This window comes from Drosophila suzukii, chromosome 3, assembly GCF_043229965.1.
Source record: "Drosophila suzukii chromosome 3, CBGP_Dsuzu_IsoJpt1.0, whole genome shotgun sequence".
Taxonomy (NCBI): domain Eukaryota; kingdom Metazoa; phylum Arthropoda; class Insecta; order Diptera; family Drosophilidae; genus Drosophila; species Drosophila suzukii.
Genome location: NC_092082.1, coordinates 15800895 through 15828719, shown reverse-complemented (window position 1 = coordinate 15828719; position 27825 = coordinate 15800895). Strand labels below are relative to the sequence as shown.

The window sequence follows — 27825 nt, the reverse complement described above, 5'->3', positions numbered from 1 at the left end:
AGTACATAAGTACATATATGCGTTGTAAGGGTAATCAAAAAGTACCATTACAAAATTTCATTGGAACTAATAACATCATATCGATAGCTTGATTTTTTTATGATACTGGCCCCCCTCCAAGGCATTAGCGTTTGGACACATCCAAAAGCAACCCCTCCGGCTCCTCAGATAAGTAATCCCCGCCCTGATTCCCATACCTTATGTGGTATCTAAATTGGGGGGACAGGTTGCCAATCAATTTGATTGTGCTGCGCTGATGTTTGGCTCTGTTTATCTAGCTTAGGGGCAAGGAATTTTCGGCTTTTATCATAACAGAAGTGCTTAAAGTCCCATTGATGAAATGCACAAAACCCCCTCTGACACATAAATTGAAGAAGTTAAGCTAAAACAATGAACATTTTGTTGATTTTATTTGATCCCAGAAAGCCATGACCCTAAAATGAATATTTTTACATTTGTTTTATCTTTTGGTTTTGGAAAGATTTATTTATTTGAACTTTAATTCTTATAACTCTTGTTTTGGAGAATGTTTTTGTTAATATCCCCATACGTAAACCAATGATTTTTAGGACTCAAAACACTAAGCAATATCAGACGTTATAAATTTTAATAATTATTTATTAAAAATATCTGAAAAATAAAAACCTTAGAAAGATATAATCTTAATATTACTTTAGCTATCTGAACATAAAGAAACAAGTACTGGTTGCTTACAAATATAATTGATTGATTATCCTTTTGCAACTTGACCCCTTGCCACTAAAATAGAACCACAGCGATTAGTCAGCATCGTAATCGCGAGTAGTCGCATAGTGGGTATTTAGTATAGATTTCTATTTTTAAGGCCCCACGATCCACTGTTGCCATGTGCGCATGCCCCTGCGACTCTCCGTTACATAAGGCTTATATAAGGGGGCCGTGCGAGCGAGCGGGATGGGCGTATATCGCTCCGCTCTCTCGGTTCTCCCCAACTAGCCCCCTCTCGCTCAGCCCCACTGAATGGCCATGGCTCCAGTGAAGATAAAGACCACGTGATGCGTTCCACCGGCTGCAGCAGAGAGGGAGAGTATAGTGGTGGTGAGAGTGAGAGAGGAGTACTTGAAGTTGCGTTGCTCTTGTTTTGATTTTCAATTTATGTTCCATGCTCCCCCGCGCCGCCTTGGAAATGATTTAATCTTTTTGAAAATAGTTTCAGTTACGCGTTGTTGCTGCGACCGTGTGTAAGAGGCAATGAGCGAGCCCAAGGGGAATATCATGGATTTGTCTGTGCGAGGTAAGTGGTCAAGTAAGCACCTGTGCAATGTCCCCTCTCCTCTCTCCACCCCTGAAAACAACAAAAGAAACACGTGCATTGGTGAGAGTGCGAATCGGTTTTGTTTGCTCTGCCTCTCACTCACACTTCCAGGGCGAAAAAGAGAGAGCGAAAGAGCGTTGGGTGGGTGGGTGTGTTATAGTAAGCTTTTGCATGCTTTTTTTTTGCGAGGGTTAAGCCCCCCATGTGACAAATTATTTGATTTTGGTCTTCTGATTGCTACAAATTGGTTTCTTTGATTCTTTTTTTTCTATTTATATGGTGATTTTTTGTTTGCCATGCGGCGGAACCTTAGGCAAATAGCGGTTAATGTACACACACGCAAAATTAGAAAGAGACGGGGAGAGACAGTTCGGTTTTTGATTGAAACGTCACTGGGTACAGTGGACTCAGGCTAAAACCTCCCAAAATTGGGGTGCCACAAATATCTATAGGGATTTTAAACTACTTAAAAGGATATCTCATGTTTAGAACTTTTATCCATAAGATTTTCCAACAAAAGAAAATAACATAGCATACCTTTTGGCGTCCTTATACGGGATTTAAAGCCAGATTTTTTAAAACTGCTAAAAATAAATATTTTTTTTAAATAAGCTAGCTTCATGTGATGTAATTAATTATATAAGCAAGTATATATTAACCAATCAATTGTAGGATAGACTTCAATAATCAATATTTTTTAAAATTAACATTTTTTACCATTCCTATTATTTCTGTAAAAAACACATGTTAATCTTATTCCCATTCTGATTATGTTCTTTAAACTTTAATATCATGCTTTGAGAAAAATAGTGAACCATGATATGCCATTAGTAAAAACGTTGTGCTTACGGTACTCGACAGCCAGCGAATGAATAATTCAGAATTTACACAGCATGTTGTCATTAATTAGTACAGTCCAGATGCCGTCTAATTGATATATTGTAGCCCCACCCCAGGAAACCCCCATTCTCAGCCCCCGGCCACTTAACCACTCCGCCAAACGACTTCCCCCGAGATAAACCCGTATTTACCCACCCGATCACCTGCGATCAATAGGCATAGTCCGTTGATATACCCCAAAAGTGACCCCGTTGGATCTTGCGTCGGCATTTATGGGTCTTTGATATCAGACTAATCAAATGTGGGGGAACTCGATAAAATACCGTGGACTTCTCAAGTCCATTTCCACCTAGAGTTTTTCGGTTGCCATGATGGACTGCTGTCCAGAGTTGGTGAAATAGAAACGACAAAGTCGTCGTCGCCAGTTGTCGCCATCCCACAATCACAATCAATTGCACTGTCATCGTGTCGCCGGTTTCGTTATCAGGAGGAAAGGAAAGGCGAGGTTACCAGGCGACTATAAATATTTACTCTCATGATATAGTTGGGCCGCATAAAAAGTGAGTTGTGGCTGTGTGGATGGTGATTATGATGATTATGGTGAGGATGGAGGCAGAGGCGCGTTTAATTATAAGCGTTTACGACAAAGTCACACAGTTGCCATTCATCGCTCACGTTTAGAAAATAGGGCCTGATAAGGCAGGCCATGTAATAAAGACCGTAATTATTTTGAGACTTTTAGGAATATTTGTAAGGGACTTGGAATTTTCCTAAGGCTAAACAGGGGAAATTGTATATTCGATTATTCTTCAATCCATAATCCCCTATACCAAATGCTACACATAAAACTTTTAGTTTATCTTCTAAATGTTACATTTTATTTTGAGTGTTATCTGTTACTTATTTTTCTATATGTTGATAGAAACCTTTAAGATAGTATTCATAAAAGATGTATACAGTTTAGTAATGTGATGGTGTTAATAATTCCTAAAGCTTCTGATAAGATATTTTGTTTAAGCTCGTTTTTTGCAGTGCAGGTATACCTGATATTAATTATTTTCTAGTAACTTCTCGGGCCGAACCACAAAGCTCTCATTAAAAGCTTATGAGAGTGGGAGATTCGGTTTCTCCGTGTAAAACTGGCTCTCCCTATCTGCGATTCGGTTTTTTTAGCGATTGGATCACATGGTCATGTCGGGGATTTCGTGGCTGTCTTAGAACCTCCAAGTTCCATTCACTCTGCTCCGGGTGATAAGATCGCAACGCACGCTTCTGGGCGTGGAAATTTTGAGAATGCAGAAACCAAATAAATGACTTCGAGAATCAAAACAATTTATGTCGCAATTTTGGGAGGCTGATCAACCATCCATTATCTGGTTTAACACCACTAATCTGCCAAAATCGGGTCACCAAACACGCGACTAATCTGAATGGAAGCCTTGGCACGCGCCCCTCTATAAACAAAAAAACGCGTCTGGGCAGTTTTGGAAAATTTCTGAGCGATCTGAGTCAGGCGTTTTTGGGGTCGGTCAGTCTTGCAAGTGGTATTGGAATTGAAAGTGGACTGGACAGTCGGTGGCGTGATGATAAAGCTTATAGTACACATGAAGTATACGCATGGATGCCAGGCGTTTTGATTTTTTTTTTGAATGGATCGAGGAGTGGTACAGTCCTCAAAGCGCCATGAAGATTTGGCCATAGATTAGATTCACCAACTGGCAGACATTTATTCGTTAAAAAGGGTTTATCAAGTCTGTGTGGTATTCAATTTATTTCGTCACCTGCTATTTATAGGAGTATTTTCAATGACAGGTAAATAAATTATGCACTTGAATGTGACAGTGACGAACCCATGACAATCTATAAAATTGAGGAGAGACCTTGAGGAACTTTTGTTTATGGAAATAGATTTTTTGATAATTTTAGAATTTGACTTACAGAAAGAAATATGTTAACAAAAATTTAAACGGTTTTAATGGTAGTTTGTCCTTAATGGAAAAAACGGTTTCAAAGAAATTTCGTTTATGAATTAACTATCTCTACATATTGAAGCGTCAAAAATAATTTAAATATTTTTATTAGCTTTGGGAAACCTTTACTTTTTTTTAAGGGAACATTTTGAAACACTTAACTTAAATACCGAATCAGTTTTACAAGTTTTACAAAAAATTCCCCATATAGCCATGATAAGTGTTTGTCTTGTAAATCCTTATCTAAAAATGATTTATAGTCACTGTAGAAGGTTCACAAGAAAATATGATTTATTGCTAGTATAGTCATCTTTTATTCAATTCTGATATCCAGTAGTCAGCAAAGTGTACTTTTAGTAAGTATTCCTGAGCTTTGAGTGATTCCGAGGAATTATGTACATTTAAGCTCAAAAGTACATATCAAATATTTATAAAGTCAGCAAAAAGTTGGGAACTTCTCTGCTCCTTTACGATTCTCCTGATTATTCCAACTCGGTTTCTTGGCTTCTCCTTGTTCTTCGGCCCTCTCTTTCCAGCAGACCATTACGTCAATTTGCAATAACGAAAACCAGCGAAATCTAAACAAAACTGCAGCGCCATCAAGTGCGGTAATAAGCAGGCTATCTCGCTTGCACCCCTGCAATCCATTCAAATTGCGAATTGTGGGGAAAGGGGGCTGCCTGGGGGAGGTGGGCGGAAAAGGGGGCCTGCGGACAGAGGCTTGAAATGAAATGGGGGAGTCGCCGCGTCGACGGCGACTGCAAAATGAATATTATGTCATGCACATGTATTGCGGTCTGCGGTGTAATCTGCTGCAGTGTGCGTGTGTCAGTCTGGACAAGCTGTGTGTGTGGGTGTGTAATTAGCAATGCACTGGGAGAAATAATTACTGTCATATTAGGAAAGAAGTTAGGAGAAAGTGAAGGTTGAATTTTGAATTAAAAATGTTTGACATTATTACAAAATCTTTTCTATATCATAAAATTAAAAAGGGATTTAAAATAGGTAATATAAAAAATAAATTTAAAATTTCCTCTTCAAAAGAAATACTTTCAAAAACACTTGTTTGCCGTGTATGACAAATACATACATTTTAAATAAGTAATTTCCAAGCGATAAAATTGTCGGCATAACCAAACCAAACCAGAGTAAATCATTGAATTTCTGAATCATTTTCTCTGTGACTAAGATTATAAACATTTTTATCACACAGCATAATAAACTTGTGTATTATAACTATATCTAAATACTTTTTTTTCTTTGAGATAATTTTTTTAATAAACCAACATAAATTAGGTGTTATTTTGGAAAAGTGTAAATTACACTAGTGCAAAAGAGAATCATTGAGAACGAGAAAGACAACCGAGCTTTATCAAGCGATATCAATCTACACGTGTTCAAAGACTACAACAACAAAAAGAAATCACGATCGCTTAAATAAAAGCGCCAATTTACATAGAGTATTTTATTTTGCAAAAAAAAGAGAACGTGAGAGGCGGAAAAAGAGAGAGCTGGGCTTAACACACTAACACACACGCACACACACATGTGTGGTTCAATTAAACGGCGCCATAAAGACCTACAACAACGGTACTTTTTGCGCTCTTTCGCATACAAATTGCAGGCAATCAATTTGCAACAACGACAATAAAAGCACTAAAAACAATAAAATCCACCGCAGACACCGCAAAACTATAATGAAGAAGCAGCAGCAGCAGCAGCTGAAGAGCATTTAATGAAAATGTCCAATAAGCCAGAGAGCTTTTTATTTATGACAACTGTGCGTGTGTGCGCGTCAGTCTAATTGTGCGTCTGTGTGAGTGCGAGTGCAGGAAAATAAACAAAAAAAAACTAAAATTATATGGGCCATAAAATTTGCACTAAATCTAAAAATGCACAAAATTTGGCTCAGCGAAATATGTTTACAATTGTGGGAGCGAGAGAAAATGGGAGCGACAGAGATAATTTAATTCGATTTTTTTGGGGCATAATTTTCGCAAGGCCAAGCTCAAAACGATAGAAAAAGCCACCTTAATAACAGGTTTGGCCTAGTGACGACTTGTAAATCAAAAACAGTGGTCAGAGGTATAAGAAATCCATTACTTTGTACGACTTTTATTAAACTTAATAGATCTGGACTTACAGATTTCCAAAAGTGCACCTCTTTGCTTTTTTTGTGATGATTGTATTAACCCAATAAAGTATAATTTTGATAGCATACTTTTAGAAGCAAATAAAACCAGTTCTGTGCTAAACCAGTTTTTTAACACTCCTTAAAATATATAAAAATAAATATAAATATAAAAAAATGTATAGAATGTTAAAGAATTATTTATGTCTCAAATATTTTCAAACACTTAATTTAATTTTCATAAAATCTCTTCAAGATTATAAAATTATTATTTTTTTAATTTTCCACTAAAAAATTATGAACTTAAATAAAAAACATAAAAAACACTCCATCTTTTGTAATGGAAATTTTGAAAAGAATAAGATCATAGGGGATTATTAAAACAAAATGATATGCGGGTGAGGAAATTGAGATGGTAGCTTTTTACCCCAAATAAAAATATCATTTGCAATTTGACTATCAAAACCAATTAATTGGGCTGTCCGAAGAAAATGACACGCGCAGGCTTAATTAGTAGCCACAACAATCAATTGTGGTACCCCCATATTTGCACCATCTCAACCCACTGTGTCAAGTGAATGAGATGGGTGTACAATATATAGAGAGAGAAAGGAATGCACGGACCGGCAAAAAGTTTAAATGAAAATCCGAGTTAAATAACCACGTGGTGGAGTAAAGTGCATTGTTTTTATTCCTTGTTACAATGTGGTGTTCTCAGCGGTTTTTTCGTGCGAGTTTGTTTTTAAAATTGCAGCTCAAGTGCCTTCTCCCTCACGCTCTCATCCCTTCTCACTCGCACTTTCATTGCACTGTGTGAGCCCGGTTTTGTTTTTGTTTTTCTTTATTTTTTGTGTTTGCCTTTGCGGTCTGCTGCCGTTGGAGCAGCAAAAGTGTCAACAGATGATGAAAAATGCGCCACTTGAGGACCGAGACGATGAAACCAAAAACGAACCAATGCGATTCAGGTAAAGTGAAAGAAATAGTCAACAAAAGTAAAATAAAAATAAATAAACATAAAAATAAAAAAAATTTTGAGTTTTATAAAAATATAAATAAATAAACCCGTTTTAAAGTGAAGCTAATTATCTCATACGATTATCAGAAATACTTCATAAAAAACTTTATAAATGCTTTAGTGTTACTCGACCAAACTAAAAAATTAGTCAAGAAAATTTTTTATTTTTATCTTAGGAAATTTTTTTTTTTAGATAAAATGTAGTTTGTAATTTTATTTTTGTAATGTTGTCGTAATTATCTCATATAATTAGTAGAAATGCACTAAAAAAAACAATATAAATGCATTTTTCTTTTTTTTATGTATTTTTTTTACCCATTACCAAACATATTTAAAATCATTACAAGATTATAAAATATTCACTAATATATAGTTATATATTATGTAAATTTTATCACTCTATCTATTTCTTGAATCTTTAATCTTTTACTTTTCAACTCAAGGCGATTGAACCCGCACCTTTAGTTGTGTAGTATTTAAAATGTATTGATTTTCTACACATTTTTTTGTATATACTTTTCCGCTGAGTGTACTTATTTTTTGAGCTCCTTCCTGTCGTCATTGGGTTAGATGTATTGGCAGGAGCAGTGACAGCGAAAGGGCAAGAGAGATTGCTAGTCGCCGCAGAAGTGTGGGTATTTGTGTGTTAAAAAAAGGTGAAGAGCGTGTGAAGTTGTGACGTTGACGGTTCCACGGATTGGATACTTTTTCCTGTAATTTTGTGTTTTTCTTTGGGGTAAAACTCATTGCAAGTGACACTTGTCTGGGGTGTGAAAAGGGCATGAGTGCTGTTCAGTCATTTTCGGCTGCTCATTTACGCCCCCAACCAAGAAATTGCCGCACAGATCAATCACAAGACCTAAGCCCATGTCTTACCCCACTCACACTCGCCACCGCCAACGCCCACGCCCCTGGCAAACCCCATCCACCCCCTTCGAAAATCCATCCCCTCTAATGCTACGTTAATTGACAGTTGACGCTGTCACTGCCTCTGCCTCTGCCGACGTCGACGTCGACGTCGTCATCGTTGCCTGACAGTAAATTGAAAAATTGTTGAGATTTCTCGAAATAACGCAAATGTAAAATATCTAAGAAATTACAAACAACAAAAAGCAATCAAGAAAGCAAAGGTACAGTAAAAAACAATTAAGAATAGCTATTTTTAAAATATTTAAAATTTTTTTTAAGAGTGTATAAATCTAAAAAAAAATGATAAAGGTATTTTTAAGATCATTTAGTTTTTTAATTTTTAATATTTTTCTTTTTATAAATACTAAATCATCACCAGGACAAAATATCTCTCTACTGTTTAGTAAATATAATATCAAAATGTTATTATTTTGTATCTAAAAGTTTACTGTGTACCCCATCTTGCTTGCTTTCTACATTTCTATCTCTCTCTGCTTTTGTATTTATTTGTTCTTTGGCTCTGGCGAAAATAAATTAAACTTTTACGAAAAATGCTCAGTTCAAGGTGAGCCTATATGAGTGTATAAATAATTTATGTGGCTATAGTTCGGGCCCCACCCCTTCTATACTCTATACCCCAATACTTTGCCCCGCCCCCGCACACGCGCTTTTGTCTGCCAACGTCACACGCAAAATTTTAATTGAATTTACATTCCCATCGACATCGAAGAAGCAGAAATACAAAAGAAAATAAAGAAATATTCCTATCTGTTTTGCTAGTTTGATAACAAAGTGGTGGAGGGGCAGGTGAAAAAAGTAATTCAATTAACAGTTGGCCAATAAAAACGGAAAACGATTGCCCATTTAAGTGGTCAAGGGGTGGCGAAGTGGGGGCGGTCGGAGAAATGAAATAGTGTTCAATAAAAAAGAATTGCTCAATCAAAATGGTTTCTCAGGTAGCATTATATTTTTCTTTTTATTTTGCAGACGCTTTGGGTAAAGGCCTTTCTTTCCTTAAGCAGAGGAAAAGTACCCTAGAGTTTGTTTGATAATGAGGTATTTTATTTTTGTAAATACGAAAATGTTGATAGATTTTACTGGATTTTTCTTAGCTCTAAAAATACATCAAGATTATTTAAGGAAGATATATTGCACTCAAAATTGTTGATAGGCATATAGATATCTATTTATTGGTTTACTAAATATCATAAAAAACATAAATCAAGTCACCTAAAAAATTGTCTGTGATGTGCTTCTTCTTTTCTTTAAGTGTGTGTTAATAAGGGAGCTCATGGATATGCAAATTTTAAACATGGTAAACATTTATTAGAATTATTTAGAATTGGATTAATATTGAGGCATTTTATTTTTCTATATGATGATAGGGCTTTTTTAATTTTCTTACCTCTGAAAATACATCAAGATTATTTAAAGAAGATGTATTGCACGCAAATTTGTTGATAGGCATAAAGAAATCTGTTTATTGGTTTACTAAATATTATAAAAAATATAAATCAAGTTGCCAAAAAACATGTCTATGATGTTCTTCTTCTTTTCTTTAAGTGTGTGTTAATAAGAGAACCCATGGATATGCAAAATAAAAACATGGTAAACATTTATTGGAATTAATTAGAATTAGATTAAAAATGAGGTATTTTATTTTTGTAAATTAAAAAAATGTTGATAGGGCTTACTTCACTTTTTTACCTCTACAAATACATCAAGATTATTAAAGAAGATATATTGCACCCCAAATTTTTGATAGGCATAAAGAAATATATTTGTTGGTTTACTAAATATCATAAAAAATGTATATATAGAGTCCCCTAAAAAATGTCTATGATGTGCTTCTTCTTTTCTTTAAGTGTGTGTTAATATGGAACCCCATGGATATGCAAATTTCAAACATGGTAAACATTTATTAGAATGAACGGGTATCTTGTAGTCCGCAAACTGGATTAAGGCTCTTAAGTTCGAAGGTTTTTCCGTGGGGCCCAAGTGCGTGAGCTGCCACTTAGGGCATTTCCTGCCCCCTTCCCCCACCCCAGGTCCTCTTCTTCTACCCACCCCCAAAAAACTCATAGATACACTCGCACACAGACGCACCAAACTGACAGTTTATAAATGATCATGCGTGGGTGAGTGTTTAACAGTGGGTCGTCGTTGGGTGGTGGGAGGCATTGGGTGGTTGGTGAGTGGGTGGGTGGTTGCTGATGGGGGTGGGGGTGCCCAAGTCGTGCATGCTTTGTTTGCTTTGCTTTTGTTGCTGCCGTCACGTGGTATCTTCTTCTTATTCCCTTCTTTTTTGGCATTGAAGCTTTTGTGAGTTTTGTTGATTTTTTTTATGTGTGCTTTTTGTTTGCATTTCACGTTATTCCACTGCAGTTGAAATTATCAATATTGTTGTTGCTCTAGTTGTTTGCCCCGGAGTTAGTTGGAAAAATGTTTGACTTTCCTGCCGGAAAATTAAATCTCCCCGCTCCTTCTGTTTGTTTCTCGTTGGCAAAGTGTTTAAATGGGCCGGGCAAGTGAGCTGGGAAATGGGGAAAACGCGAAGAAAGACTGGGCATTTTTTTGTAATTTTAGTCAAATGGCAGGATCAAATGTCGCACCAGATTTTTACCTCGTTTTTTAAGAGACATCTACAAATATATCTTTAAAATTTAAATGTTATTGATGGATATTCTTGTGGAAGGGTTGACATTTCAGGAAAATGAATGATCTGTCCGACTAAAAGGGCAACATGTGGCAAATGAAAGATGAACCCGCAAGATTCTTTGATGTCGTTCAAAGTGTCGTTCTAGGGGGTTGAAAAAACTGTTTGATAGATTTGTTTTGGAGGCACAACATTACAAAAATATAGTATCTAAAGGATACAATTTGAAGAAACAAATTTAAGAGATAAATATTCAAGGGGGCCTACACAATACAGCGTATTATCTGTAAAACATTTTTATATTTAAGATACATACATCTTTAAAAACTTTTAGCCATGTTGAATATACTGTATACTTTAATGTATATACATATGTATATGTACTTAATAATAATTACTAAAGATAAATATACTGTATACTTTTATATATACAACATATATGTACTTAATAACAATTTGTATGCCACCTGCTTTTGCTGACTCCCCGTTAACCCCTTAACAACAATTGGCGGGCAAAATCCCATTCCACCATAATTAATTCTATTCATCAGTCTGTGTATCCATGCATCTAGCGATCTATTCAACCAGATAGATCAAAGTGTACAAACAAATCGAGAATCATTGCATAGGCCAATATCTATACCAAGCTATTGAAAAAGTGCTAACAAAAGGAAAACTTGAAAAATATTCTCGTAGTTTGGTGTTATTAATTCATTTGCGTGATGCTAATGAATTGCTGCACAGCAGTAGAGTGTATCCAGAATATATACATGTGGCATCTCAAAAAGTATCTTTGGGATCTGGATCTTTTCTCTGTGCCATGGAGACATTTTCGTTCGACTAGAGAAAGGGCCCCTAAGTAGTGGGTCCCCGTCCCCTGTTTCTGGTCGTAGAACCTCGAGCTATATCCCCTATAGCTTCCCCTAATCTTCTCGCTAGATCAACAAAGAGCACACGTACTAATTCCGTCATTCATTTGTACGTTAATTTGTACAACTTGTCGTCGTTTGCGTCGTCGTCCGTTTTTCGTTTCGTTCGTTTTCGTTTCGTATAAATGTGCGAGATTTCAAATAGAGCAAAATGTAGTTCAGATCTCTGGGTAGGTATATACACACAGGGATATACGTATATGCAGTTAGCTGATAATGGGTAATCTCCATCCGAGTGTTAGCGTAGCAAATATACGCTTTTTCAGAACGCTCTTTGCCAGAACATGATCTTCCAAGGAGGAGATCATCGCTCACAGTTCCATGCTAATGTCCACTAATTAAAAGAATTTTTGAATTGGATTATCTTCGCCTTCGATGCATTTTCGAGGGCATTACCTTTCCGACTTCTTTCGGTGGATGTCCAAGGCCGATCAAAGATGGTGGTTTTGATAAGAAAAGTATGTGTACCTTATACATATAGAATGAGAAATTCTTTGGTTCCCGTGTTTGCACGGTGATATGTGCAGTATAGCGATAAGGTGGGCCCACTCGAAAACCCCGAATCTGAAATCCATTTTTCGCTGCCTGCGACATTTCAGAAATGCCAAAGCAAATAAGTTTTTAGAGACACATGGATATATACTGGGTGTACCTATATGCAGCGATATATATAGAGGTGTCCGCCGTCGGTTCCTTGACAGCCTGACATCTCGTGATGGGCAACATTGTTGGAACTATTTGAACCAAGGAGAGTCCCATTTTTTTTGGTTCGGTTTGGTTCGAATATGCGTTCACCCACAATTTAAGATACATTTTCGCCTTGTCTTTCTTTTGTTGCACTTGGAAAGAAAAGGGGAATGGTAAACCTCTGGCTATGAGGGGGTCAACATCGATATAATTTATGACGCTCGAACACGTTTCTTGGAGGACTCTGAATGGGAATGACGTTTCCGCCATAGAATCTATCTATCCAACCGTCCATCCATATATATGTATGTATATCTGTGCGCTGAGTTATTTCCCTATGGCTTTCGGATTTTCTCCTGCCCACCGCTTCCTAGTTCTTCTTCATGTCACATGATGACAGGCGACAGATTCGCTGTTTTCGTTCTATTTCGTTCGAAGAAATTCAGTTTCTGGGTCCCTCCACTCGTACTTGCCGTATATATCCCTCTGTTCTGGTCTGCGGCATTTCTGGGCCCTGACTCACCGCCAAAATGGCCAAAATAGTACGAATCCCCTTGGCTTAGTGTGCCTTCAAATTTGGTTAAACTATTTTGATTCGAAGCGCTTTGTAGTTGATCAGTTGTTGATCTCGTCGAAGGTTGGCGGCGGAACTATCTTGGTTCATTAGCACCCAGGAAGATCAGTTGGTGATAGGGGCGGACAAAAGGTCAGGCAATGTCGTAATCAGGGTCGGTGTAAGATTTCTAACCGGGAAATAAATATTTCGAAAACTATAAAACAGGTTCAATATTTAAGGGCTCTATTGGGCGCCACCAAGTAAATAATGGTATCTTTATTTTTATACATTTTGTATATTTAATTTATATATTTTTTAAATTAAACTATACATTATTTTAAGATGTTTATAAATAAAAGTAAAATTAATTAGTTATATCTGAATTAATTTAAAAATGTTCCTTCACCACTTTATTGGTATAAAAATATGTTTACGCATTTAAATAAGTTCACACATAATTGCATATTTAATTTGTAGAACGTGCTCAGTCTGAAATAGCTCGTTAGAACGCCAATAAAAGCCATTTAAAAATTTGGAAAGTTTATTGGCCGCATTTTAATGTATGTTCATACCAATAATTTTGCCATTAGGTTAATGACATTTTAATTTAAGACTGTTCATGTTTAAAATACATTTCATTTTTATTAAACTCAAAACCTAGTGAAGATTTTCTCTTAGTAAAATAATGATTATAAACGATGCACTTAGACCTAACAGAACGCACAGCAACTGAATGAATTTACAAAATGATGTCAATTAAAACTATTAAAATAGGTTCGATGAGCGCTCTTCGTATTTTAATTATTTTGTTTACGCCAGGCAATTAATTGAGTGTGAGCTCTTATCAGCGGAGAAACTTTTCGCTTCGTTCTAATCGAAGAATATTGAGTTCCATTAAATACTACTATTTATTTGACACCTGGGGAAGATGCTAACCTTCATTCCCTCCCCTTTGAAAAGTCAAATTTCAAGGCGTTCTAATTGCCCCAGCTCCTTCATAAATTGTTAATGTGCAAAATGTTCTCGGTTTTCGCGGGGTTCTCCTCTCTCTATTCTCGTTTCTACAATTTTGTGTTTATTTATACAAATTACAGCGGGGGAAAATAACAACTACAAAAAACAAACAAAAATTTCCACACATTAAAAAGGTTTTCATAGCTATGAAATCAACTCACGTGAGCGCTGCTGGCGTCGACGTCGCCGCAAAATACATGTTAGAAATAATAACAAAAAAATAAATCGCAAAAAAAAGAAATACAACCGAAATAGTGAAAAATAAAGAAACTCGCGAATGGCAGATAAATCAGAGAGGGAGAGCAAGAGAAGAACAGAACCTAAAAACATTGAAATGAACACTGTAGTTGCCGCAGTGCCAAAGATACAGATACATCTACATCTACAGCTGCGGCCAAAGATACAGATACAGATAGAGATACTCGTATTCGTACAACTACAAGCGTCAGCGTTTTTGTTCCATTGACGTAATAGCCGGGCAGAGCTGAACAAAAAATCAACACTTTTGCATGAGTAAATTGAAATGAAACAAAATAAATAAAAATTCAGCCAGAGGCACACAGGCCGGCTAGCCAGCGATCTCTCAGATACTCCGGCCATCCGCGAGATACTTTTGCGAGAGTCGCAAGAGAGCCGCAATATCAAAAAGTGAACTTTGAGACGCAGTGGAAAATGCCAAAAGTTTTGCACGCGTGTGAGTGAGCGGCCAAATGATTAGAAGGCAATTAGAAGCATTACACTGAGAAAAGTGTGAGGGAACGCTTATAAATAAATTATTTAATAGTTGGATTTAAGGTTTACATTTAAAATGTTATACGTTTACATTGTTTAAAGAACCTACATTTTTTTTAATGCACCTTTAAATTGTCACCAAAAAATCATTTATGACCTTTGTTTTTTTCCAATATAATATAACTTTTAGTTGAATAAATTTTAAATTTTATTAATTTTTCCTCAGTGTAGAAACTGAGCTTTAGGCGGCACGTCAAGTAAGAGAGTAACTTAAACAAAGCTTAGGCCCGAGCTTAATATCTCTCTGTTTTAGTTATAAATTACATTAATATCAGTGAATATTTGGCTTTTATTTTTTTTAAGTTGCGCGCGCTGAACGAAAAAGTTTGCCAAAAATAAAAAAGCCAAAACACGCGGCCAAAAAAGAGAGAGAAATCGCACAGAGTGAGAGCGTGATTCTAAGCCCAAGCATATTGTATCTGTATTCGAGCATACTCTGTATCTGTATCTGTGAGTTTGCCCTTAGCCGCTCTCCGTACTGTATCTCGCTCTCTCATTTCAGGCGGCGTGTTTCTACACTTTTACACTTTGCAATGAAACGAGCGCGTGTGCCAGTCAGAAGTTAGTTGAACATTCAGCGCCACAAAAGCCACACTAAAAACATACTAAATTAAAAAAAAAAATTCGAATTAATTCAAAATTTTTAAACAGAAAAAATTGTCAAAAAAGCCTGACCGAAAGTAAATTTAAACTATAATGAAAGCTATAAAATTAGCTGAAACCCTAAAGATTGTAAGCAAAAAGCACGTGTCACTGTCAGGCAGTTAAAAAAAAGAGTGTACAGTTTAAAACCAATTGATGAGTGATTTTAAAAACCAAAAAACAAGCGCGTGTTTGTAAGTTTGTCTGCTTGTATATATATCTATGTACATCTGTATATATTTTGTGGGAAATGTGAGTGTAATGTTCATAGTGCAAAAAGCATTGTAAAACAAACAGAAACAACAATCAGCTGACTTGCGCGCACTCTCTCCCGCGCTCGAAATCTCTTACTCTCCGACTCTCCAACTTTCTCTCTCTCGGTCACGGGAAATGCATCTCCTCGGTTGTATAGTGTAGAGTTGGCCCCACTTCCGCATCCTCTTTCCGCGCGGCTGCCTCTTTCGCTCTTTCACCGTTTTTTCGGCGACCTTTCGAACTTCGAATTTCGGTTTTTCGTAGGCGCTTGTCACATGCGCTCTGCGTCGACAGCGACGCCGGCAGAGCGGCCACAACTACACCCACAATAGGCACACGAGGCGAGCCGAGCGCAGCCGAAGCGTATTTTTACAGTAAAAACAGCAGCACACGTTGAAACACTCACACGTCGAGCGTCGTTCGTTGAGATACAAACGCACGGATACGCGGATACCAGAAAAACGCACCGCATAAACGGTACAACTAAAAAAGAAAATTCTTTCCTCTAACCAACCAGAAAAAAAAAACACCCAAAAGAATAAGGATAATATAATACACACCCCTAAAAAATTAAATAAAATCAGCAATTAAAAACATATATCATAATACATAAAATTTAACTAAAAGTCCTTAAAACTCGGTGCGTTTGTGTGTGTTTTGGTGTTGTTGTTCGCGTTTCTGTTGTCAACATTTTTCATCGATTTTCCCTGTCGGGCGCTCGTCGTTTTTCGCCTACTCTCTCGCCGTCTCTCTCTCGCCGCCACCCACTCACCCATAACTATACCTAAAATTCTCAAAAAAAAATATAAGGAACACAAAAAAAAATCAAAGCTGCTGCAGCTTCTTCTTCTTCACCAAATCTGCCATCTCTGTCGCATGCCGGGCGACCAACTATTGCAAATGCCATATTAGTGCTTTATAACTGTACAATAAGATATCACATACCTACAACGTACATATACATATGTATATATAATACAGAATATATATATATAGCAGAACTCTAACCAAAAAGCAATTGATTTTATTTTTAGTGCCGCCACAAAAATACAAATAAAAAAGCGAAAAAGCCTAACAACAAATTTCTGCGTTAAACGTTTTTCAAACTGAAAACTGTCAACAAAATACAAAAAAAAAAACACCGAGGAAAAACAAAAGAGAAAAGCCACAGCAAAATAAAATACTGCAACCAGAGAAAACCAAACGCATTCGGCATTTGCAGCAGGAAAAGCGCTATAAAAATAGCTTAATTAGCCAATGAAACAACAAATTCAATTACACAAAAATAAACCTAACAAAAAGTAACCAAAAAGTCAGCGAAACGTACTTTTTAACAGCCACATGAATTAGTTTTTAACGAAATATAAAAAAAAACACCCAACATTTCTTGTTGTACTCGCAAAAGTTGTTGTTAAAACATAAAAATATTGTTGAATGAATTCGCGGTGCCTTTATTTATAGCCAGCATAACAAAAATCCAACAGAAAAGTAATAATATACAAATATATCTATATACATCTCTATATATATAACACACAAAGTATCTATGTAAAAATCTATAGAGAAAGATCGTATATTATATATAGACGAAGCAATAAAACGTAACGGGAAACGTGCAATATTTTCAAAGGTTTAATTAAATTAATTTCGATTGTGATCCAAAAAACAAAACAACATATAACTAAACTAAGCAACCAAATCAAAATAACCCTCAAAGTGAGATACAAATTTCGTTCGTTATAAATTAAATAATTGATTAATTGTTATTGTTGTGAGATTGACATCATTATAACTATTATTGTTGCGAAAAATAAAAATAAAAACAAAAAACAAAGAAACATAACTAGAAAAAGCAACAGCAAACTGCAGGCCAGTATAAAACCCGCAACGAGACATTTTTCTGTTCGTGTATAATCACAAAATTTCGGAAATTTTTATGAAAAAATGAGCGACAGGGAGCGATCGTCCCCAACACTGATCGAAACTGGTTTAAAAAACTTAATTGGCGGCCGTGATGGTAACTATCCACTGATCAGCGGCATTAATGGTGAGTAGACAGCACAAAGTCAAAGGGTAAAAAATACTTGAGCATAATGTTCTGCAATTGAAAAATTTCAAAAATAGTATGTACTAAAAGAAAACATTACCCGCAAGTGCTGGCAATCTGTTACCACTTGAGAACCAACCAAAAAAAGAACTCAGACCTCAACAAAAAAAGCAAAGTCATAAAATACGAATTATTCTGTGATTGGGTCATCGCACGTCCGGAAATATGCAAAATAATGGGGGGAAAAGGGGAAGTTCTTTTAAGGGATGGCAGGCAGAAGATTTAGACACGTTTCGTATAGCCCAAATCCAAATTAATGGCAAAATAATGTTTAAAATAAAACCGAAACATTTTTCATGTCTTACCAAACATAAATCAATTTGATGGCGTTGGAAGTGGATTTTATTCCAGGGTGGTTGCTTTGGCAAAAGATGACCCATTTGAAAAGCCATTTCCAGAGCTTTTCATTAGGGCAGTAATGCAAGTATCTTTCCATCTATCTATCTATCTATCGTTTCATGTCGAAGTACGCTTGAAATCAAAATTGATAAGGCTATTAACCCTCAAGTAAACGGGCGATTGGGGAAAAAACGAGCTGAGGGTTGTCGCAAGGTTAAAGTGTACAGAGTGCGGAACATGGTCAAGTCAACCGAGTGTCGCATGTAGCACTCGTGGTTGTTTGGGGTCATTGAAGTACATTGAACGTGGGCTGACCCCGCCCAGATTCGCCTCGATTAACCCCCTCTACAAATGCCGGACACCGAGACGTTGTTATCAACGCCTTAACCCATTGAGCAATCTGGGTCGGCCATCGAATTATTGTTAATAATTAGCTTTTAGTGTCTGTAGGAATATTTTTGGGTTAAGTGATTGACATTTCGGTTGGTTTTCCATGGAATTTTTTTGGGAGATTGTGGTTTTTATTACTAACTATTGTAGATTGCATTCGGTGTGTGTTGTAAATATTTAATATATGTATATTTTATAAGAGACACAGCTGCAATTTAGTTTATCCTATAAAGCTGAAATTGTCTTTGAATTAAAGATAGTTTTACAAAGTCCTTCGATTTCTGCGGGTACCATTTATTTATCATCTCAAGGCCGTCGTTTATCTTACTTTTCTGCAATTGTTATCCACTTTTCATTGCATTTCAATTGCAATTTCTTTTTCCAAACAATTACACAGCAATTTTGCTGCACTATCTTTTCACCCACACACAATTTTAACCCGTTTAAATCTGTTCCAAGACATTTGCATAAGAAAGGAATTGGTCTTGACCAGCATATGGCTTCGAACAAAAAAAAAAAAAACGAAAACCCATCTGTGGTAAAGAATTCGATTCAGAAAGCATTTTAATTCTCTTATTTTTGCCATTTTAGTGTGCTGTTGCATTTTTTTTTTTTCCTGGCCCCACATCTGCCCCGCCCACCGGGGAACGCCTACTTGGCTGGCGGCAACGTAACCAGAAATCAATAGCATAAAAGCAGAACGAGAAAATTCCATTAAAAAGTGTCATAATCGGTCAGCATAATGAAAAGCAGGCCCAAGTCTCCCCTTTCATTTTGGCTCTCAAGTTGTTTCCATAAATCAATAAGCGGAAACCCGAGCACTCACTTGTGGCAAACCTTCTCCGTCTGGCCAAAAGTTTTGTATTATATTTTTTAATTTATTGTAGCATAGGTTTTGAGGCTGTCCTCTATTTTATTTCTTTAGTTTGGCTCTTTTTTTCTGTTTTAATTTTTCCGTAATTCTTATCATCTAAGCGTTGTCGTGTGTTAACAAGCATTTGATTACCGCATTAAAAAAAAAATGAAAAATACGCTTTATAAAACACACTAGTTAAATACGGCAAAATAAACATCGGAAAAGAGGGTGAAACAGGCTGATAAGCTGCAGATAGACAAGGGGCAAGTGTGAAGAGCGTTGGGTACACAGCAACTATTTTTAATAGATTTAAAAGTATCTCTACGGGAAATGAATTATATCTTTGGGATTACAAGGTTAAAAGATGGGTTCTTAATAAAAAAAAACTTTTTATAGGATTGGTATGAAGTTTTTCTTGCTAAATATCTGCCTTTATGATCAAGGAATAAAACTTGAAATATTTGTTAATAATAAAATTAAAAAAATAATATAATCCTCCACGAAAATGAAATCTTTTTTCTTTAATTTCTTTGACCAACAATCGTTGATGACTTGTGTTTATGTGACCTTAAGGCCATCTTATTTCTAACAGTGTAACAAGTCAAATTGAGAGGGACGCCGGGTATAATCAAGTGAGCGATAAGCTGCACTAAACTACCAAATCTTACATCAACCAACTAGCCAAGGGGTAGATAAGATTGCCGTACTTAGTTGCAAAGAAAAGGAGTCGTTCGTCTGGCACAAATCACTCGCCGGCCCACATAAATTCTTCGAGTGTAAGACAATAAAAAAGCAAAAAGCCAACAGCTGCGTGTGCCGCCATTGAGTACAAAGCTCAAAAGTTGGTTTAGTTCCTCTGATAAGCAAAGGCATTTGATTTGTATCTAGCTGATGAGCTGGTGATCCAATTCAAAGTCGGATGAGTCGTCGGTTTCAGGGGGATTTATTCGCCCGATTCCAGTTGTATCCAAGTCATATGCTTAAGAAGCTCATAGAGCTAGTTTTTTATTCAGATTTATGGGCATTATTTAGTTAATCAAATAACAGAAGGGTAAATGTCTCAAGATATCTTTAAGAATTTCCAATAGGATGTTGATGATGAATATAAGTAGATTAGGGTCATAGTATTAAGCGTTTTTGGATGAATCGTTTGGGTGACTGATTACTCAGATTGCAGTTGTAGCTAAACCACAATCTTTACAATTCCATTATTATAAATCATTGAGTAAAAATTCTAGAGTCATACAAATGATTTAAATTTTTATTACTAATAAATCAGTCTCTAATATCCTTTTAAAAATAACAAAAGGCTCTCCATGTTTTCTAATAAATAGAAAACAGCTTAAAATGCCATCAGGACATTCCAAATTGCCGAGCACAATCACTTAGCCTGCTAAATATTTAACCAATCAAATTTCTCATTCATTTCCCCCCAGTTAAACAAACTTTAAAGTGAAACATAATTGCTTGCCATCACCTTTATGCCGTCCAATTGAATTATGAAAGCAAACGAATGCATTATTTCAAGTGGAATTTAAAATGCTATCTGCAAACGCCATGTGGCTCCGTCTGGTTCCATAACCACGCTGTCTTTGTTCGGCCTGATGTGCAATTATATTTTATTCGATTTGCATGTCAATGTTGCATAAAACGAAGCGCCGGCAATTGGCATAAATAAATGACAGCTCGAATTGTTGTTTGACCGAGTAAACAAGTGGCAGGGATTGACTATCTCATTTTCTTTTTTTTTTTGATTTTGCCTACCCATCATTATTGATTGCAAATTAGCAGCTAATCATTAATCTAGAATATTTTCCAATGACATAATCTCCGAAAGGCTCACCGTGTGTGTCGTCAATTGATAATGGCAAAAGTGAATCAATGTTTATGTAATCACCTTGATTACCTATGCATTTGGGTTGCATTTTTCATGCCTGTCACCACCTGTGAAGATGGCGATTAAAATGCATCAAAGTTTAGCATGGAAGTCCGGCTTTGTCCCTAAGGAAAACTTCTACCATACTCATTGATTCATTGACTTGGCTCTATGCAATTAAAACTTTTAATTGAAAAACCCGCCTTGAATGGTGGCGAATCTCAAGATAACATACTATACAAAAAAAAACAACCGTGTGTTTTTTTGCCATTTTAATTAAGCGAAATGTGTGAAAAGCATATAGTAGAAATATCAAACAAAAGTGGCTACAAAGTGTGAAAAATATTTTCATAAATATATATTTATATTCAGCTGCAGCTGAGGAAAAACTAAACTGAGCAGGGAAAAATGCTGGCGTGTGAATTTGTCATGCCAGGCAGCTGGTGGTAATTTTTTCGTTGTTCCCGCAAAATTGCGGTCAAACAATATGTTTGCCATGTCTATTTTAGAAGATCGCGATGCATATCAAAAGCGCATATCTTCAGCATTATCTATATATATAAATATATATCTTCAGCTTAAAGTGTGAGTGCAAAATGTTTAATCAATTTTTTCGCTGACTTCGCCATTTAAAAAAGTGAAGTGGGAAATTATTCGCTGGCATTTGGCCATGCCAACCTTTCTGTATCATCCGCAGCAAGGACGTCGGCAACTTTTTGTACCTGGCGAAGGCAGCCATTCAAAAAAATGGGGAAAAATAAGGAAAAAAGAGAAGGAAAATGGCTGAAAAAAGGAATCAAATTAAGGTTAAATACCACAAAGCGAGCGAACACTCACACACACACACACACATTCGTGTGGTGGGGCAACTTAAATCCGAAACTAACACACGGATAACTAGACGTATACGTATCCTCTTGGCGGCGCCTGAAAGCAGGCAACACTTTTTGGCATTTGCCGCCCGCCGACTTCGGCTTCAGTTTGGTTGAGGTTCAGGTGCACTGGGAAAAATATAATAATATATATAAAATAAATACAAATGTTGTTGCCAACACGTAGTTTTTTTTTAGTATTTTTAGGTACAATAAAAATATTTTAAAATAAATTTACACAATTTCTTAAAAAGCTGTTTGGCAATTTCTTTTCAAAATTAATATATCAACAAAGAGAAGAGATTTTTTTCCGGTGCTCCGAAGTATGCTCTTGATTTTAATAATGTATTTTTCATTTCGCCCAAAACCTTTTATCCTTAAAAATGTATTTAATAAAGCGAGCCTTGAGTAAACAATTTTTTGATGTGCTCTTTAAGTTGCTTGTAGGCGTTGCCACCGGAATTTTTGTTGGCAAAATGATGGACAACAATAAAAACAACAACAACAACAAGAACCAGAGTGGCACACAAAACAAACTGCCAGGAAGTTGGAAAACAGTCACGAAAGCCAGGCAGCAAAATTGAGCACTAAAAATAACAATAGCAACAGCAACACACCGACAAGAGGGCACTAAAACATTCACAGTTCGTGCAACATTAATAACAAAATCCATAAATGAAATAATGTTGACTTCATTTGTTAGCCCCCGCGATGACGTCAAAAGGGATAAAAAAAATTAAGGGAAGGAAATAGAAATGGCAACAGAAATAAAAGTTCGCGAAATGCCGAAAAATCGACATAATACAAAAAGGGAAGTAACCCTCCTTGGCGGCACACAAAAGACACACAGACCTATATAGGGTTTTGTGATACCCCCCAGCATTGCACAGATTTTTACTGTGGAATGTCCTGTCGTCCTGCCCCCCGCATTTCACCCCCCCTGTGCACACCCATGAATTGAACATGTGTTGGTTGTAAACAGGAAGCAGCAGCGGCAGAAGCCGAAGCAGCTGGGGCCTCAAAAATACTCGTATACGAAGAATGTTTTGCCACTCAGCCAGGGCGAATATACCCTATATATAGTATATCCCCCGAAAGATCCCCTTTTGTGGACCCCCCCCCCCCCTAACGGACGCCCCTTTCTAAGCCCCCTTACGATATTTCCCGACTGGTTCGGCTTCTTGCTTTTAGCCAGGCGTAGCATGTTGCAAATGTCAAAGTAGCAAAACCCGGAAATTCGAAGGACATGTTCGAAATACGACGCCCACACACACAGACTCGGTGGGTGGAAATTACAGAGAGACTCAATGGGAGAGATAAGTCTCCAAAAAGCCCAAGACATGCGCACTGTATCTGTGAGTTTGTCTCTCTGAGATTCACTTACGTTTTTGTTTTCATTTTGGCCTGAAATTGTTATTGTCTTTTATGAGCCGGTAATACTAGGCTTGCTCTCATTTTCCCCATAGTTTTTTTTGTAAGACCACCCCCCACCCCCTCTGTTACCCAGAAAACCTAAGCCAAACTAAAGCCTTTTAAGACACGTTAGCGTCTTGCTGTTTTAACTAACACTAAGAAAACAAGAGAGCTTTGCCTAAGGCCCCTTGCTTTATTTTATTTATTTTTGCCCCTGGCCGAAAGCGTGCCTAAATTGTTAAGACTGGCTCTTCGATTAGTTGAACTCAATCACGAGTTTCAGTTTAACAACCAACAAAAAGTAAAATAAAATATTGGGCAAACAAAGTTGGCCATTTAGCGTTTAATAAAGTGAGACACGAGGCAGTATTTCAGCGCTGTGATGAAATTGCAGCCAAGATGTATGGGCACATGGGGCGTATGCGTAATATGAAATTAAGGCTTAGGAAATGATAAAAAGTAAAGGTAATTAAAACTAAAAATAAAATTATCAGTGGTTGTAATGCTTAGTAGAGTAATGTAATAAACAAAAATAACGATAAAGATAGCTACACCCTTTAAATTCGCCCCCCTTTCAAGGTTATTTATATAGGGGTTTGTCACCCAGATCTTGACATTTGACAAATTACCCCCGTTGAGATTATTTAAATGTATAAATACACACCTCACTATCAAAGGCATTTAAATCAGATTTTTCCAAGCACTTTTTCCTAATCAGTTTTCACCCGGGTCAACAAAAATCACACATTTACCTTAGCATTTTCCCCTAGCATAATCAGTTTTTTTTCTCGCCTTGCTGACGTAGTTTAGACCGTTGATCATGTGCTGAACGATGAGCACAAAAGCGGAAAAAAATCTAGGAAAAGAACGAAAGATAGAATCGGCAAAAGAAAGCGTGAAAAATGATTTCAAATAAACATTTTCAGCTGAGGGAAAATAGTAAACATTTTTATATTTCTCAGTGCCCAAAATGATTTGCTTTTGAAAATAGGAAAATCCAAAAGAAAATACAACAACAGAGAAACTAAATTTAGCTAGTGAAATAAATGAATATTGCTGCAACAAGTAATTGCAATTTGGAGCTTCTTGGCAGACAACCTCTGCTGCTCCGCCCCCCGAAAAAAAACATCCATTAGCTTAATTTACCTTTTAAAATTGTTTTCATTCTCTGCATATCTTTTGCCATTCGTTCGTTTTATTTTTAATTGCACAAACATATTTTTGGAAAATTCTCCTTGCCACATAGAATGTGTGTGCTTTTTCTAGTTGGGTTGCTCTTTCAATTAGTCTTTCGCTTTGGGGGCGCCTGCTGACGCAATTATCAATTGTTTCCAGATAACTAAAATTACATTTTCTTTTATTTGTTAAAGTTTTTCAAACATTTAGCTACTTTAAATATTTTTAGCCATGATGTTCTTGGTAACTGTGATAAGGCTTGACCTTAATTTGTGCAGAACAAAGCCGAAAAACAAACTTTAAAGACGGGAAATTGATCGATTTCAAGGTTATTTTTTCTTTCACTTTTGTTGTGGCTCATTTTTTGGCTAACTGGCGGATCAAAGAAGTTAGCATTCAATGTTTCTTATCATTTTCGCCTAGGAATTGCATTTTTATTGGCTTTTTTATGACTGGCACTGTCGATATGGCTAAAACCTTCTAAGAATTACTTAAGAGTTCTTCATATTTGTATATATATTTATAGCAAATAACCTGGTCGTGTCTTGGAAATTCCTAGATAACCCCAGACTTGATATGAATGAAACTTCCTGAAAATTATGATAGATTCAATTATTTGATATTTATTGGTCTGATATCATTTTCCCGCCCCTTAACGCTTATCTTCCCTTTTGTAAAAACATACACACATCGATCTTAATAATCTTACTGGCTGGAATTGAAATTTTATTTGTTTTCTTGGCTCATTTGTCATAGAGACTTCTTTTGTCAGCGGCTTTTGTTGCACAAACAATATAAAGTCCCTTGGATACTGACAGTCTGTAGATATATGTACTTTATCAATAAATGTTTACGATAAGTCAGATCGCAGAAGTTGCAATTTATATTGAAAAGACCGATATCAAGCTAAATTCACAGACTTTTGGGGGCGGGTTAAAAGATATTATAAATAATTTGGCTTATAGCTTGCAGTTTATTTTTCCATTTAGGGGTATGTTTATAATACGTTCCTATAAACAAGAGATTTATTGGAAATAAAGGGGGCTATGTTATCGCTAACGGAAGTACTAAAAATAATATACCAATCGATATGTTTTCTTGGTGGCTTCTGTTACTTATTTATCCATTTACTTCCCTCCCTTTTTTTTGTCATCTTTCCACAATGTCAAAACACTATAAACTTTAATGCTTCTGGGAACCCCTGTCAGTTTCTTGGGTTGAACACGCATCCCTAACCAAAGCTCTTTACAAATGCGTATCCAATCTCAATTATTGCTGAATTGCTCTACTTTTGATCCTTCCATCAAGTTTTCAATAAAAAACGTGTGCGGGAACGAGGGGGTTGTAAAAAATTGATTAGTTTATAACGAAGGCAAATTGAGCTTTAATTTGTTTTGAGTGGGCCCGAGTAACTCGGCCCTATGTGCGTGACTAAAGTTGCGATTGTAGTGGCGCTTACATTGTATATAAGGTCATCATGTGGGCTACCAAATGGGGGAGATGGTGGGGGGGTGGTAAATATGGTCAAGCTGAGTCAGGTCAAAGCAACAATTTGTTGGCCATTAAGCTAAAGATTGCACAGGGAGTGCAAGTCGGGACATTAGTTAGGGGGGTTTCGATTAAATATTAAAAGTGCAAGCCATATATAGTACACGGTAAGGGAAAGTAAGTGGTAACTTTGATAATGACCAACTACTAGCCACGGAATATAATAAATAAATAATTTTTACTTGGGTATAAATGAATTTTTAATATTAAATAGCTATTAACCCCGAATTGCTTTTAAAATGTAAGTTTAAATAGTATATATGGTACAAATCTGATTTTATATTCCGAAAGCATTTATTATTTAAAATACCTGATAATTTAGGGAATCTTTTATTTATTCAATCGTTTTAAGGCACCAAAAAGTTTAATTTTTCATGTTGACGGCATTTTTTGATAAGATTTTTCTTAAGAAAAACTTTTATGGCATCTTTTTGGCACCTTAGCCAGGTGATAAAATCAGTACCCTTACCATCACTGACAGCGCACCGCCCCCAATCATTTCCCCAATTCAAACTGAGGGTATGCGAGTCATTATATTAGTTCTCTATCGCAATGGTCTTCTTTGTTGGCCTGCTCTGCAATTAGTTTGGCTTGCATTCGCTTGACATTTTGCCTGGCCCATAGCACCACTTATATCGTACACCCCTTCGATCTGTGCCTTCCACTCTCGGCCATATCTCGTGCATTCGCTTTTGTCAAATGACATTTCTATTTCTTCTAGTAACTCATACATAGCCCGGCAGTCGGTATACCTATACCCCGATAGCCATCCCATATAGACGTGTGTTGCCAAGGGGGAATACCCCAGCCCGCTGGGCCCCCCTTTTCCTTATACATAGTCTGCCACTAATGTGGCGTACGTTTTTTGGCCAACACTTTATCAAGATGGCAGACGCCTTGGCTCTTGGCCAGAAGTGCACACAAAACTACAGCATTTTACCTAGGCTAAAATCAAGGGACAGAGGAGAACACCTTGGGGGAGTTTTGTTATTCCTAAAGAGTCAAATGTTCAACGCAATTATCAGAATGAAATTTTAGCCCATCAAAGTTTCAAAGAAATTTTCCGTACCTCCCGCGCCTCCCTTCAAAAATAAAAATCCAGATGAGTCATTCGCTTTTATATCCATTTCCATTTCCATTTGATTTCTTTTTCTTGCCTTTTGTTAACTGATTTGTTTTCCTTTTTGGAATTATTTATCTTGGCGCAATTTTTCATCGAACGGAAAGTGGTAAGAGGGGATGGTTCTTAAGACTTTTTGTCAACCCCCCCATGAAAATGGGCGAGAACATGTGCCATTTGTCTTAACCTTCAACAAAATTTAGACGTCATTCATTTCTCATAATTTTTCGTGCGCTTTGCTTTGACTTTTCGGTGTTTCTTTTTGTCTATATAGGTTGGTATTTTTCCACCGCCATTGGCAAGGAATTCCCATTTAAACGAGTTAAATACCTACTATCTGCGTAGTTTTCTTTTTTTTGATGGCTATTGTGAAAGAAAAATACTTTCCCTACTGAGGAACCCCTAAAATTTTTCGGTTGGTGGTCATAAAACTTTTTT

The 27825-nt window shown here is 36.5% G+C and overlaps 1 protein-coding gene across 9 annotated transcripts in view; it reads left to right on the top strand.

Annotated features, from left to right (window-relative positions):
- Window positions 1–1215: 1215 nt before the first annotated feature.
- The window catches only part of Pdp1 (PAR-domain protein 1), a 59448-nt gene continuing 32838 nt past the window's right edge, over window positions 1216–27825 (top strand). For 2 of the 9 annotated variants that reach the window (XM_017070413.4, XM_036815232.3), the window contains exon 1: window positions 1216–1273. In XM_017070413.4, the coding sequence (XP_016925902.1) occupies window positions 1231–1273 (43 nt within the window). In that variant the 5' untranslated portion in view covers window positions 1216–1230. Of the gene's footprint in view, window positions 1274–3924; window positions 3947–7130; window positions 7201–15382; window positions 15630–15784; window positions 17738–27825 lie in introns of those variants that run through there. The other 7 variants (XM_036815230.3, XM_070996278.1, XM_070996277.1 and 4 more) reach the window with 7 other exon arrangements.